At 40.4% G+C, this 16,756-nt stretch overlaps 1 protein-coding gene across 1 annotated transcript in view; it reads left to right on the top strand.

The window, feature by feature from the left end:
- DNAH11 (dynein axonemal heavy chain 11) overlaps positions 1-16,756 on the top strand; it is a 216,756-nt gene that overhangs the window by 137,572 nt on the left and 62,428 nt on the right. The window contains exons 54-56 of the mRNA XM_018576316.1: positions 475-598; positions 1,887-2,029; positions 4,579-4,740. Of these exons, the coding sequence (XP_018431818.1) occupies positions 475-598; positions 1,887-2,029; positions 4,579-4,740 (429 nt within the window). The remainder of the gene's footprint in view (positions 1-474; positions 599-1,886; positions 2,030-4,578; positions 4,741-16,756) is intronic.

The following is a 16,756-nucleotide window of genomic DNA, read 5'->3' on the forward strand; positions in this document are numbered from 1 at the left end:
TTTCTCTGCATGAACTATTAGGACTTTTACAGCTGAAGAGTCACAGCACCTAAAACATTAATGAAAGATGTTCAGGTATACTCTTATGCCAAAGGATCTATCCATGAAAATGTGAAGTTGATCTGTATATATATGGTGATGGAGGGCAGAACGAAGGTATTAGACAGAGAAGAATTATACATGTACCACCTGTAAGAACCAATCTCGAAATGATAAAATCATTTACTGTTGTTATTTTAATGAACTATTCATGTGGAACTAAAACATGGCTGTAATATATTTGTAGATCATTGACTACTTCCCCTTTAACACTTGAATGAGTCAGACAGCTTTCTTTCCCTGTATAGACACCTGTTATGATGAATGCAGCCGCAGAGCAGGTGGACAGGATAGCACAAAGCCAATACTCTTTTGTTTTTATACCTACATCAACATTTCCACCAACTATAAATGATTGCCTCTTTCCCCTTACAGGTGGATCTTGCCAATTTGTACATCAGGACAGGAGCCAAGAACATGCCCACTGTGTTTTTGCTGACAGATGCCCATGTTCCAGATGAACGCTTTCTTGTTCTGATTAATGACTTGTTGGCATCAGGTGATTACATCAACACATTTCTTGAAGGATTTTTTCCATTGATAAATTGACTGTGGATACAGTGAACTTTCAGGGAAGAAGACACAGGAAAGTAGTCTTCAGAAACAAGATAACCTTGTGTTGGAAAACTTAAATGAATCTGTAAGGAGAAATATGTTGTATCTTAGTTGCAGTTAAGTTGAGCTTAAAGGCCAGCTCCATCCACAACTTACATGTTAGTTCTGGATGGGTCTCATTGGATGAAATTGCCCACCAGATAATTTTGCCTCTCGGGAATTCCAACAGTGACATTTCACCTCATGGGTGTGTGTATGTCTCTGTCTTCTCATCAGACCATAATGACAGTGTCACCCCGTGGCCGCTATGCTCCCCAATACTGGCCTATTCTGCCTTGTGGACAATCCATTCAGTAAATGATCTTATAATTTGGTTCGTAAATGTCCACATCATTAAAAAAAAAACTAAGTCTGGTGGATACATTTTCTAATCTCTAAAATATATATTAGAAGCTAGGGTGAGCAACCATGGAAAACTTTAATATTTGTTTTGTGTGTAGCAAATGTTGAGACTGTATAGCTAGGTAAATCCGTGTATTAAACAGCAGTAGTTTGGTTCAACAAAGCTCAAAGAGGCTTTTGTGACCAGTAAAACTATTGAAATGTTCTTTTTGCCATGGGTATGTATTTGCAGTAATTTACAACTGTCAATACAATTTTTAGATATGTCTGCATTTGCCAAATAGCCAAAAAATGAAAAGTATATTTATTGTGGTCCAGTGGGTTCATTGCTTTTTTTTATTTTTAAATCTGTACAAGCTTCACATAACAAGAAAGGTAATACCTGTAGCTACAACAGGTAACTACAATAACAGCAAACCTGTGTTGTCTCTTACGGGATGCCTACTACAGAATTGCTATCTGTTTTTCTTCCTCTCTGTGAACCTTTGTTAGTGGTAGGAATGGCAGTCGGCAGCAGAGAAGGTTTGCCGATACTTATTATCAATTACATGTAAAGTTGCTCCTGCTTACACCTATGAGTGTCTATTTTAGTAAATGTTTGCTTAGATAATACCTGCTTACTCCTCTGCTTTGACACTTTTTATGTTGAAGTGCCCAGCAACAGTGCAAAGTAATCTGGTATTTTGTTTAACATAGAAACAAGATGTTTTTTGTTACCGTTTATCTATACTTGCACTCCCAGGCACTTTATGGGTGGCTATATTGTAAAAATGGGCCTGCAGTTCCCAACTACAGTGTTTTCTAAAGATAAAATACAAAATGTCTTGCAGGAGAGGTGCCTGATCTGTTCAGTGAAGAGGAGTTGGAAACCATAGTATCTGGAATCAGAAATGAGGTGCGGGGTCTGGGGTTAGATGACTCCAAAGATGGTTGTTGGAAGTTCTTTTTAGAAAAAGTTCGTCTTCAGCTCAAAGTAAGTCCTTCTATGTCAGTATTTACAGCTCCATTGTTCCTTTTATCCAGAGTTATTTTGCATTTGTTTTATTTTGCTTATTTAATGCACCATAGATTCATTATTGTGGTAGGTTAGGCCCTTGCCGGCCTACTCAGCCAACAATTGTCCTGTGGCTCTAATGAAAACTTCTTCTACTGGCAGCTGATCTCTGATCCGCAATGACTGCACATGGACTGTCTGGAATAGTAAATATGATAATAAAATGGCCACATGTGTCAGTAGATGGCTGCTTCTATTGTTCCGAGTGCTAGTCTTCCATATCCTGCAGATTTGCCCATAAGTAAATATCCAGCTGTCTAACATTTAGAATGAAATGATTTTTTTTTTAAAATAGCACAAACCTATATTATGGCAATCACATTACCAAACATAGTCTGATGGACCTTACTCAAATTGTAACATGGTATAGTTTTTCATCTGTGCTTACATTTGTATTGATTAAATGTATCCTTTTCTGGGTGACTGTATTTGTTGAATGTGATAGCTCTTTAAACCTATCAGGTTAGAAATGTGTGGATTACTGTTGCTTTCCAAGTGCAGGGTTTAGGACTGTCATCCAGCTTCTGGTTCCACTACCTAGTGAGTTACTGACCTGGAATAAGCATATAGCTGTGTACGGATCATGCAAAGTAAAGTTGTTACATATATTGAACAATTACACAACCAGCATGTGTTTATAAACTATTTGAAATGTCCTGAACTGTACTCTAGAGTCTTTATTGTAACCGTTGAGGTTACAGGTACACGTTAAGTCTTCAGGTCAGTGGCTTACTAATTAGTAAAGGATGCAAACCTCCAACTATCAAAATGAGTTAGCAGTGGATGCTCCAATAGCTCGATCCTCACAGGTACCCTTTAAAGCTGAACTTCATGCAAATGGCTATATTCACAGATAAAATACATTGATGGGATTTGTTTTTCTTGTCAAATGATTTGTATTTCTGTCCTGCCAGATCTGAGATTAACACAGCTTTTTCACATAGCACAGCCCTGTCAGGCAGGGCAGGAGACCTGCTTTTTTCTCCTGCCCTTAGCCAGTGATTGCACAATTAAAGCCCAATAACACCTTTGCAGAGGTATTTCTTAAACAAAACATATGCCAGCAATGTACACTGAGTGTACAACAAGCAGGCATATGCAGTTGCTGTATATAAACACAGAAACTTATTTTTTTTTGTTACTTTCCTCTCCATAGCCTCATGGAAATTGCCTCCTCTGTGCTTTGCATGCAATGTGTCTATATTACAAGTGAGCTCTCCACTCCCTAATCATTAGTATTCACAATGCCCCCCCTTCCCCCAAACAGTGTATTGTGTGCAAAGGCAGAGATGGTGTTTACTGATCGTTTTACAATGAATAACGAGGAGGGGGAGAGCTTTTTACAGCCTGCTTTATATCTGTCCCTGGTGTCAGACTGAGTTTCCTGTGAAGAAAACTTTTAATTTTTAGGATTAAAAACTTCATTAAAAAAATTAAGAAAGCCAGCAATGTGAGTCATGAAAATGTGCACACATGTACATCATAACTGCACCTCCACATTACCAAATTAAATGCAAATCGCTTACAAAGGTGGAAATGGGCTTTAAGTATAAGCAGCTGATTGATGAGCTAATTTCTCTGTCGCACGGCTCCCTCCTTTGCCACACTGCTCCCTGTTAGTATGTTAGCGCTGCAGCACAACTGGCTACAGCTCTGTATCCCAGACTGAGCTCTGTTGCAGAGGGATGTCAACAGCCTTATACCAAGTCAAATTCAGCTATTTACAGTGCTTGCTTTTAAATAAATACTTTCAATTATGTATTAATGTGGAGCTGAATTAAAGTGTGTATTTTGTATCAGCATGCAATTCAGCTTTAAAAAGCAGTGACAGTCAACAAAGATAGCCATAGATAAAACTGCTAATGCTAAATCAGAGACATTGCGATTGTGCCAAAGTCAGAAAAAATATGATCCCTCTTAGGTAAAGCAGGACTTTTGCAGTGTGTCTTGGTGGGACTGCAGCCTCTTTCCACTCCTCTAGTGCTCTAAAAGCTCCTTTTGGTTCTGCATAATTCTGCATGCACCTCTTCCTACAGACTGCAGTGGTGAAAAGAAATGGGCAGTGAAATCTGAATAAATACAAGTGTGCATTGTTACTTTTCATAGAGATTTGATGAGCAGAGTTGATAATCCCTAGCTACAGAATTACAGACTCAGTACTAGGTGTACCTAGAGCACCAGGTTAGCAGTGACTTGATGATTATACTCATTGGGATGGCCTTGCAGACTTAGACAAATGCAAGGAAAAAATAAAATAAAAGCCTTTGGCAGTTAGGTTGTTTGCCCCTGTATACGCCCACATGCAAAATGTTCAAGTTTGACTTGACCGTCCTTTTATGTTAACCAATGTAAAACATGATACCTATACTGTTATCTGATCTACTTATACCATTAATAGGCCATCTTGATTGCAGAGCTGGGCATGTTGTGTCTTTGTTAATGATCATTCACTTTTCTCTCCCTTTCAGGTCATTTTGTGTTTCTCTCCTGTTGGTTCCACTCTGCGAATCCGGGCTCGGAAGTTCCCAGCCATAGTTAACTGCACAGCTATTGACTGGTTCCATGAGTGGCCACAGGAGGCCTTGCAATCTGTCAGCAGGAGGTTCATTGAAGACACGGAGGGAATTGAGGTATGAAATCCTACAATGTCAGTCAGACAATGAATGCATCATTCCTAAAAGGCTTTTCACTTAGGCAGATATTCAGAGGCATTTGATCATGTGCCCTTTGGTGTTTAATGATATAAACTATATGTCAAAGCTACAAACACATTCCACTTTTGCACCCTTTCAAGTTATCACAATACCATAAATGCAGCGTTGTCATTTTAGCAATACATTTTAGAGATTCCTTTTCCACATATACCCTTTTTGTGTGTTAATACTGTACCCCATTTGAGTTTGATTTACAGTAGATGATCACCATGCAAAATCACTCATTAAAGAGGTTCACTGATGCTTATAATGAATGTTCTTATAGTACACTCATAGCTATACGTCATTAAGAGTCAGAGCATGAGTACAAGACAGCTTTATATACATGGTTTCCAAACTATGCTCCTGAATGGATGTATCTGAGCCATTTACATTAGAGTTCCAGGCAAAACGTTTCTTACCCCTTGTAGTGGGGCTACCCAGGGTTAATTCTTTGTTTTGGTCTAGGTTCAAAAATAACAAGTTATACCCAACTGAACTTTACAGCTGGCTGGCTGTTAGAGTGCTCCCTCCAGCCTATCTCCTCCTTCACTCCAGCAATGAAATGTCCCTCTGTGTCCTCACGTCCACTACATAGTTTATTGGGCAGGATGACTCAAGGATCCATACACCGCTGCAGTGGAGGGGGAAGAGAGGCTAGGACCAATATTTTTGCACCTAGACCAAAACGTTTTTTTAATTAGTTCTATTGTGGTAGCTGGCAAACTTTTGTGCAGAGAATTTTGTTGTGTGTGAAAAGCCAGAGTGTAGTCACAGTATATAATGGCAGCCACATGTCAGGTTCAGTGTCAGGGTTGGAGAGACATGGAGAGACATAGGATATCAAACTTTACGTAGCCTGTTTGCTCCGGCTTTGCTGGTTTACATTGTATAAGTAATATCCTTCATTATCAGTTATAATGCTGCAAAATATCAGGCTAAACAATGCTGATACTTTTACACAGCATTTGACCTTTTTGCCAAAAGTCAAAAGCTAGGTCTTCATTTCTAACCACTGCTGGCCATTGACATATGCAAAGAGAAAATGATTGTTCCAAGAAGAACAGAGGTGTCTTAGATGTGCAAGCTGTGATTGTCAGACTGGCTTCACTTTCTTTGTGAGAGGCAAGATGGCGTGACCCAATGGAGGTTGCTTGGATCTCATAGGACATACTGTAGAAGAGTTTTTGTGCAATGGTTGTGCACCAATGAACGGTTAATAGTTGATATTTTTCAGGGGTTTCTCTAAACCTTGACAAAGGAAAGTGTTGCTGTAAGGCATATGAAATAGTGGAGGAGTTGTAGATCTTTCCTAATGAATGTATTTTCCTTGCAGCCACGAGGGATGATACTCTAGTGTAATGGCTTAACTATTGCAGGGACAACATGCTGCTTTCCATTACTTTATGTGATGATATTGAGGCGAGACAAACAGTAAATATAATTTACTTTAACGAGAGGAGATAGTGAAGTATGTGCTATTTTACTGTACTAGATTGAGTAGAATCCTAACCGGGAATGGACAACTCTAACCAAAATGTACTTAAAGGATCAGTACCATGTCATGAGTTTCCAATATTTTCTAAACGAGCATTGAAAAAAATCCCAACTGTCTTTCTTGTCTATTGAGGGAATTTAAAAAAAGCTGGGTTATACTGCTGCCTACAGGTTATACAGCCAACCCCTGAGTAACCCCTTATTCTCCACAGTATGCCTATTTTTTTATTTTTTTGCTAGTGTGCTAGGTCGGACACCCTTTCTTCAGCTTTGCTGAAAAAAGTCTATTTTTGGCTAGCCTTTTCTTTCTGGATTTTGCCACTGATGTCAATCAAGGTTCCTTGCTACATTACTTCTTGAGCTCTCTGTATAGCAGATATCCAGATAGGTGTTTCCTCAGCCGTGCTTTGAAGGTCATACTTACCTGAAGCTTTGACCTCCAGGCACTGGGCTTTACATTGTAGCACTTTCTAGAGTGCATTTTGTTAGCTTCACGCCGCTTTTCAGGTTCAGAGCTGAGGATCAGCTGCAGATGTGACCCTGTCTCTTTACCCTCACTTTGTGAGTTAGACCGCTAAGCGCCTGCCATCGCTGGTTTTGCCATGGTGGGGGGTTGAGGCTGAGAGACTGAGCACTGATGTCATCTGCTGGGTAGTGCAATGCGTGCACGCTCTCTTTCCCAGCATTCAGCTTGTAGGAAGCACAATCCCGCTCCCCCGGGAGGACCCCACATACCTGGGTGTTTTCATGCCTTGGGCTTCAGTCTGGCTCACTAGAATGGCTGGTTCCCTTTTTATTGGGGACCCTACCTTGGCTTGACTTCATGAGATAGGCACTTTTTAAGATGACAAAGGTGTTGCAGAGCCTTCACCTCTGGAAAGGGGGGGGGGGGTCCTTCCTGTGGCAGGACAAGTGGCCTGGTCCCTATGCTGGACCATGCTAAGAGTATTACTAGTGTCGTGCTTAAAGATAATGTATTAGGTTATATCTCTCTGCAACTGGGAGTCTCTGCACCAAAGTGAGAGGTTTGGTGCTCCTCATTTCCTGCGAGATCATCGCTGGAGGGCTCTGTGCCCCCTGGATTGTCAGCAGTTGGAAAACACTGGGTTCCTGCTGAAGGTACTTCCTGTTGGAAATGGAGTACATCCAGAGACCTTCATGGACCCTGATCACTTGGAGATAAGTGCTCTGCTGTGGTTGGTCCGCATTCTCTAGAGGAAGTTTCTCCCATGTCTTTCTTGGTTTTCTTTTCCTTAATTAGGTGAATGTTTTTAGCAGTGTAGCAAAGTTTCCTGTTCCTTGCTCCATTAATATAGGAACTTCACTGGACAGGGAGAGGTCAGACGAAATGACTACCACTTCAGGTATTGTTAGCGCTAGCTAAGTACAGGAGATGAGTATAATCTGTTCATTAGTATGCTGACCCAGCAATGTGGTACTTGGTTATGTGTTTTTTAAATGCCAGCTAATTCCAGATTCTGGAATCATTTGCTTTTAGGCCATTTAAGGAGTGAGGCGTGGGTAATCCACAGTACTGTCGTTCTTGAAGTGATTTTGAAGCTTACATTTTTCACTTCTGCTGCTGTTAATAAATACTCTGCAGGTGAAAAATCGTCAGTTTTGGTTACCTTGTTGTAAATGTGTGACCCCATAACTCTTTTACTGGACATGCTAATCTTCATGTTACATTATTCATTACATAATGGCGGTAACATGTTATTTTTTCTGATTTAAATTAATTGCTGCATGTCAAGTATGAATTTATCATGGGCATATTCCCTTTAAATAATTCCATGTCTCTGCATGCCTGACCAGGCTTTGTTTATTACTGTAATGGGTACAATGATATCAATTATAGTGATGATCTTTTGGTGATTATGAATCATTTCTCTAAGATAAGATTTTAATTGTTCAAATTGGAAAGAAGGACCTCATGGAGAATAAAAAGATTGTAGTGTGTAAAACATAGATTTATGTATGTGTATTGTTTATATCATGAATATCTTCTATCAAATTATTTGTATATAGTTTATTTTATTGGCATAATATGCAGCTCCATAAACACAGCTGGATAACAATTTAGGAGACATGTCATTGGTCATAGTACATATTTCAACAATTGAACAAAGATGTAGTCCAAACAATCCACCGCTCCAATTCCCAGGCTACATTAAATAGTAATCATACCAAGGGTACAGGCAAAACAGGCATGCCTCCAATATATGGATGCGTCTTACAAACGAGCCGCACTTCCATGGATCTTCGTAAATTTAAAGCAACTTTTTATTAATATAACAAGTACATACTGTGAAACAAAATTCCCATGTATAACACCACAGTATGTACTAGTTATATCAATAAAAATAAGTTGCTTTAAATTTACGAAGATCCTTGGAAGTGCGGCTCAATTCTAAGAAGAATCAGATTGAGCAAAGATATGTTATCCTGTCTGCTGTAGGATTTCCTTTGCCCTCTTGTTGGCACTGACTGTAATGCCAGAAAAGTACTGAGGCTGTGAAAACGTGTGAGCACCCTGCTGGGTAATAGCTAGTTTAAACTGTAGGAGGACTTTGGCCAGCTAGAAATCACATAATCCTCAGAGTGTGTCACTATTTTCAGACACCCATTATTAGGATGCAACTTGGTTTTTTGAAAAACAACCTGATGACGAGGGTTGCTTTACACACTCTTCTGTCCTCAGAGGATAGGTTTCCAGGTAACTGCCTGGGCCGCCCTGTGTCACACTCACTGCAGGTATTCTGTGTTTACCAGTGTTGTCTTTTATGCAAATCCATTATCCATTGGGATATTGATGTATATATATGGTAAAGTCTTCTCAGACATGAACATATTTAATTTAATGCTGAACCCTGGGCAAGTAGCTAAATGCACATGCTAAATATATATACAGTATATCTCTGCTGCAGCACAGCTCAGTCCAGTGCACACTCACAGTCTGCTAACTGGACAGTGAAGGAGCTACAGAACACCGATAAGATAACTCTCTGCTCTTTTCTCCTGTCAGCATGTTGACTGTCAGCACATGTCTGCTGCTGCACAGCTTGATTGGATGCACATGGTGGCCTCAATATTATTAAATGTATGTTTTAAAGTACATTATACGCTATGCTAGTACACCCTTGTCCTATGGATTCTTGTACTGGTTGGATGCTGGCCCTCGCCCTCTTCCTGAATGATGTTGTACGAGGGATTATGGGAGGCTGATACTTGCTGTAGCTGCAATAATCGCTTTTTATGCTAGACCAACTTTTCAATTTTTTACACGCACACTAAAATGTACATTATTGACTTGAAAAATGCATTTTTTCTCGAAATATAGGACTCACAGAATAAAAAGATTGTCGCTACGTATACAATATTTACACCACACAATATTTGCAAGAATGTTTATGAAATCTAATTTCATTTTAAAAATACATCATTTTTTTGTGCACGCACACAGCATAATCTCCAAATGTTTAAATATAAAAAATATGAAACGTGTCGGGTTGATAAATACCACATATATCAAGTCTCAAAATCAGGAGCACTCACAAAACTGAAAAATTAGGATACATTTTTAGTAGGAGACGTGTTAAAAACCTCTGCAGCTCATACGAGGTCTCAAGGAGGGAGGATTAATGGGGGGCAGGAGATGTGAGCCAGGAACTCGGCTTTAACCTCATTCAGTACTATAGTCTAAGTGCTGAGCAGCTGTGACTTTTACCCTTTCATTCACCTTTTAGCTGGCTTTTTCACTCACTAAATACTTATCTGTTTTTTCCAAATACCCCTGAATCTGATCCTGTGAAATTGCAGGCTGATTTTTTTCCATGGATTTATCACTGCCCATTGAAGTTCTTACAAAGTCCAGTTGTACAGCACAGAATCATGTAACACTGAAACACAGAATTACGGAGCCACCGATACCGATACTAGTATCGGCATGGGTGCTGATACTGAGTGTTTGGGTGAGTACCGATACTTATCCTGATACCAGAACTTCCGGTATCAGGAAGCTGGGCGGTGAGTCATTGCACGCCGCCGGCTTCCTGATTGGCGGTGACAAGGGACGGCTGCATTGTCCCTTGTCACCAGGGAGCATGGAGCCGGCTTCCCAGCCAATCAGGAAACCTAGCGGCAAGTCATTACCAGCCCCCTGGTTTCCTAATAGGTTGGGAAGCTGGCCAATCAGGAAGACGGGCGGCGAGTCATTACCCACCCCCCAGCTTCCTGATTGGCTAGAAAGCTGACTCCATGCTTCCTCATCACCTGGTGACGAGGGAGCATGGAGCTGGCTTCCCGGCCAATCAGGAAGCCATGCGGCGTGTAATGACTCACCACCCAGCTTCCTGATTGGGCAGGAAGCTGGCCAATCAAGAAGCTGAACGGTGTGTCATTACCCGCCCCCGGCTTTCTGATTGGTCAGAAACCGAAAAAAACAGTATCTGTGCATCCCTACACAGAATCATGTAATTGGTACTCCAACATAGCCTGATCCACTGGAAGCCGTGGTTGAGGGGAAATTAATGGAGGAGTCCCCAGTTGGTACTTTTTCAATGTGGACAGGAGTTGGGGCAGTTTTGGGTGTTATTCTTTCCATTATATATTATAATGGCCAATATTGTAATGACCCAAACAAGGATGAATGCACAAATGAGAGATCACTTTGATTACTGGCTTTGGAGAGATAGCCAGGAATATAGACTTTGATTTGGAAGGGCAAAGTATGATGAGAACAAAACAGAAGTATGTGGATTCAGATATAATATGAACACCCTGTCCCATGCCCGCCATATGGTGGCAAACTGTGTTCCAGCCTGTAAAGTAGGGGAAATTTGAGTGGGGGAAATATGTAATTGGCCAGCTAGGAGAGCAGTGGATAATCAATACATAATTTCCTGTCTAGGTGGTTTACAATCTGCTGAGACAGGCGGGGTATCGGTACATACTCACACTCTTTGCCAGGCTGTCCATAATAAAAGGTCATGTTAGGAGTCACAAGCTGGGTAAGGGCCAGAGGTGTGTGAATGTGTATATATGTATATATATTATAGTCATTAGGGACACAGGAAGTCATTCACCTTTAGGGTTATATCGCCACCTACAGTGGGACTGGACAAACAAAAAAATGTAGGCTAGGCCAGAATAACCCCTTGTACTACCACATACCTCAGTTTTCTGTTAGTGCCCAGTGAGGATGGACATCTACAGCTCAGCTGAACCTATGTTTGCTAGCACCTTTGTTTTTACTCTTCAGTATTAATTGGTTGGAATTCTACATGCTCACTCCACGCTTTCTATGCTGCCATACATTGTCTAGGAAACCTCTCCCTGCTGCACCTGCATTACAAGGAGCCATGAGAACTTTGAACATTTATCCATTCCTGCTGACTGCCTAATGTGACTCTGGTCACCTCTGGCCCTCACCTACTACCAGCTGTTTCATGATAGCCTTAGGTCTTACCTAATAACCTGATCCTTACATTGCAATACTATTGCTGTGCCATGACATCCTTACTGTGGAATAATTAGCTGACCGCCTGTTAAGGGAACAGTTGTTGCAGACTCACAGGAGAATCTTTAGATGCTCTAATCTCAATTGAGCCCTCCAGTCCAGATGTCATCCAACTCTCCCCTTTTACATGAGAATCTTGGGTCCTTTGAGGCAGTTCTGTTTCCCAGTTTCACTCCAACCCTCCACAGCATTCTGCCACTGTGGAACAAGTCAGTCCACTATTTAGACCAACCAATTTGTTGGCACTGAGAACTAGATTATCTCTGGCTTGGTAGCTCAGGAATCTGGCTCTAGGATTGGGGAGGTTTTTCCTCATGACAGATGCCAGCCTGTTGGACTGGGTAGAAGTCCTGGGCAGTCTGTTGGTGCAGGAGATTTGGTCATCAGAGGAGTCTCATTTTTTGATCAGCACCCTGGAGCAGCGTCAGTCAGTTTGGCTCTCTTTGCAGCATTTGTCCATTCTGTTAGAGGGTCATCTGATCCAGATTCAGTCAGACAACACCACGGCAGTGGCGTACATGGACCATCAGGGAGGTACCAGATAACCTGCCACAGCTGTGTACATTCCATGCTTAGACATTTAGCAGGCAGACTTCCTTAGATGGGAATGTCTGGACCAGGGAAAGTTGTACCTACATCAGGCGGTGTTCCAGGACCTCTATCACAGATAGGGGATGCTGGTTTTGGACCTCGTGGCTTCCAGGTTCAACAACACATTGGATAAGTTTGTCTTAAGATACAGAGATCCTCTAGCAGAAGTGAATTCTCTTCTGGCTTCATGGGATCAGTACACCCTGATCTATGCCTTTCTTCCCTATAATGTCTTCCTTGTCTGCTTTGTAGGATCGAGATAGAGGGCATTCCAGTGATCCTCATTGCTCCAGATTGGTCCAGGCGGATGTGGTACACCGACCTGGTAAAAGTTGTAGCAGAAGCTCCATGGGCTCTATGAGATTGTCTGAATCTTCTGTCTCACCTGTTTACCTTCCTGCTTTATGTTCTTTGGCTTTAGCCACATGGTTGTTGAAGCCCAGGCACTGAAACAGGCATCTCTGAGTCAATAAGTAGGAAGTCTACTTCCCGCAAGCTTTATTAGGCATCATACTTGGCGTGACTCTCTATGAGACAAATCCTCTCCTTCTTGCAGCTGGGTCTTGACCAGCATTTACCTCTCTAGCCTATTGCATTTCAGGTTTCTGCCCTTTTAATTCTTGTTTTGGAGATTGTTGGCCTCTCACTTCTTGACTAAGACCTTTGTACAAGGAATCTCCCACGTAGCACCCTCTCTTCATTCGACTGTGAATCCATGGGATCTAAATCTGGTTCTCTTTGTGCTTCAGAAACCACCATTAGAACCAATTAAAGACATTCATCTCTGTACTTTCACCCACAAGGTGGTATTTTTTGTAATCATCACCTCTGCAAAGCGGATGTCTGAGCTGGCGGCCTTATCCTGCAGGGAACCTTTTCCACTTTTGCATATGAACAAGTTGGTGTTGAGGCCCAGGATGTTTTTTTCTGCATAAGGCAGTTTCTGCCTTCCACCTCAACCAGGACATTGTTCTTCCATCCCTCTTTCCAGCTCCAGTGCACCCAAAGGTAATGTCCCTTAACTTGTCTCGATGTGGTTTAGGCTGTGAGAGTCCTTTCTCTCAGCCAATACTTCTTTTAGAAAAAAACATTCCCTATTTTCATAGGTTTGATGTTGCGGTCTTATCTGATGTCACCTTCTAGTGAAAGTTCCTTCAGGTGGCTTTATGAGCTGCAGGGAATCCTCTGTATTCCCAAGCCTATTAGCGTGAGTTGGAGTACTTTTGGATGCCCCGAAGATAAATTACTTCATCTGGATTCCAAGAAAAAGGATTTCATGTTGAGTCCAAAAATCCTACTATATCCTATGCCATTTTCTGTTTCTACACAAAAACTTTAACTGAGCCACTTAAACTTTGTGTTGTTTTAATTGCTTTTAAATTTGCTTGGAAGGTATAATGATTTTACGTTTTATGCAGCTTGACACTGTATTTATTTGTACGCACCTGCAACTTAAAAAGAAGTAGATGAGGTTTATGTGGAATAGCTGCTATTTTCAATCGTTCCAAGATTACTGTAATTCAGGATACATATGCTTTGTCGGTACATGCTATGTGACAATTAATCTGAAGTATTGTTCCATTGGATACAGTTTTTTTTTAAACCACAAGTGTAAAAACACATCTGTAAGTGTTTAGCAATTTATATTTCACAAATTGTACACTTTTTAGAACATACATACAGACACATTTGTTGGTATCCTTACAGCCTATTGAAATAATGCTTCATTCCTCCTGAAGAGTGATGACATTGGTTTTGGTATGTCAAAGAGTAAAGCAATGAAACTGTGAAAAAAAAGAAATGATTATGCTCTGATGATGTCCTAAAATGGCCTGGAAAGATTTTTTGGTGTTTTTTTCTACCCTTAGAAAAGATTATAAGTGATTGGATCATAGCGAAATTCCAAACTAACTGTATTTTAGTGACTGTATTTTATTTTGAGAGGCCTATTTATAATGTTATGTCTAGTAACTTTTATTCAATTTTAAACTCCAAATGTACTGTATATTAGAGGTTCAGCTTTAAATGCTAGTGGTCATGAGAGTGCCAAAGGTATCCACATCTAAAATTGTTTAATAAGCACAGCTGCTCAGCAATGTGTCTGCACTACACTAAACCCTGTCAGTATCGAAAGCCTATCTCTGAGCAATGATAATATCCACCCATGCCTGTGGAAGCTGTTATCCAGGGCTGCAGTCCGGGACTGCCATGAAAAGTCTTGCAGCCGCCCCTCATTTAGAAGTCACCCCACCAATGCAGTCTTTTGGAGTCTGTAAAGCCCTGCCATTGCACACCCAATGGGAAGTGTCCACATCATCAAAACAACAATGTGGGCACCAGACGATGGACCCTCTAACTCTGCAGTGAGGAGAAGGGAATACATAGAACCCATTGTGTGGCCACTGATTCAGACAAGTATTTGGGGCATTCAACTTTTTTTTTTTTACACATAATTGGGGGGTAATTTAGAGGAGGGTAAAGAGGGTAACATTTATGAGAGAGGATGTCCAGGTCAGAAAGCCACTTTAAATGGAACATATAGCAGTGTTGTATATTTTTTCTTAATTAGAATTGGGGCTAAAAAAACTTAAGAAAATATTTTCTTTATACTCTAAGCAGGCAAACATGAATATTGCAAAATAATAAATAAACATTTTATTCTCAAACAGAGTTAGCAAATAGTGCTCTTGGCTCCTTAACATGTGTTTTTCGCATTCCTTGGTTCCTTTTTTTTTTTTTTAAAGTCAGTTTTTTAAAGCTTTGCACAGGCAGCTTGACATGACGTTTTAATCAGTAGCAGAGAGCCTGAATGCAAACAGCTTGTGCTCTCTCTTTAGAAATCTCATAGTGCTCTATAGGTAAAAAAAAAAAGATGTGTTAACAGTTTAGAAATATGTTTGTTAAGAAATCAAAAGAATATTGATCCAAAACCATTATAGTCTCCCTCTAACACTGCAGCTTTGCTCCTTTGTATTGCTTCCCTGAGGGATTTTTACACAAGACGTACAATAAGCAGTGAACTTCAGTAGCCCTTAACATGAACCGCCACGAGACAGAATTTGCTTAAATTATTTTCTTTAAACTTTCATTATAATACACCACTTACTCAACTTGTTAGCTTCTTGTCAGTCATAGCATAAAGAATGAACTGTAAAAATACATTGGCACTTTTTCAGATTGGCATTAACTGTTACTGTACCTATTAATTAGCATTTTATATTATATTGTAAAACAGGCTGTTGGAGTAAAAAAAATCATAATATCTAAAACTGATTGGCAGAATAAATAATTTATGTTAATGAAATTACTGCAATTAGTGGTTGCACAATGACCCTTTCAAAAGCCACAGCTGTTAAAGTCAGGAAGTGCTGTCACTGCTGACCTTATCATAAGAGAAAGTTACAAATTACAAATGCAAAGGAGGCAAATCATCAAAGAATCCTGTTCAGCTACGATTAGTGTTTTCTGCAAAAGCAGCATGAATTACAGCCAGCTGCTCCATGGCTTGACATGTCTCTCATGCTGTGCCACTTTGTTAAGCTTTATGTTACAACAATGGTTATTTTACCACTTGAAGAGAATGTATCCAAAGCCATTTATGACTTTTTTTGGAGGACTGTCTCCTGCTTCATGTAAAATTATAACAGGTGCATGGGGCCAATATAACAGTTTAGCATCTTAATACCAATAGCTTTATACCAGGAATTTATTAGGATTTGTAAGCATATGTATTTCCAGTAGCAGACAATTGTAACCATGTTGTAGATATAAGTTTAAATATGTAATGGGTATCAGAGTAAATTGAAGCTGAAATCTTTTGAGAGAAGTCAAGACAGCCTTGTCTTGCTGTCTTAGAAGCTTACGATTTTTATCTGCCTAAATACCTAATTAAAGGTAACTTTCAAAGCAGAACATGGTTGAAATAAATTTATGTATACTATTTTACCAACAGCAAAGTTTTATTTCTGTTCAGCCAGTCGTTTGATTCATGCACACCTGCTCCAAAACAGGACAGTGCACATTAGCACATCACACACAATGGTGAACTAGCACATTGAAAGTGGAACTCCAGGGGGGGAAAAAACGTTTCTCTGACTTTTGCTGTGTACAAATAAGTTACCTGTAATGATGGTTATCCCAGGTCCAGATGGCTTCTGCATAAGGTAAAAATCTTAGTGTCCCGCATAAATAAAGCTATTATCGGTGCCAAACTTCTGGTGCTGCAGCGGAGAGCGGTGAATGGATCCTGTTGCTTACCCTTCTTTCCTCTTCCGTTGTCCATTCACAGAACACCTTGTATCCTGTGAACAGAATACCAGCGTTTTGTGAGTGGACAAAGGAAGAGGA

The sequence above is a fragment of the Nanorana parkeri genome, unplaced genomic scaffold (genome assembly GCF_000935625.1).
Source record: "Nanorana parkeri isolate BGI_ZX_2015 unplaced genomic scaffold, ASM93562v1 scaffold64, whole genome shotgun sequence".
Taxonomy (NCBI): Eukaryota; Metazoa; Chordata; class Amphibia; order Anura; family Dicroglossidae; genus Nanorana; species Nanorana parkeri.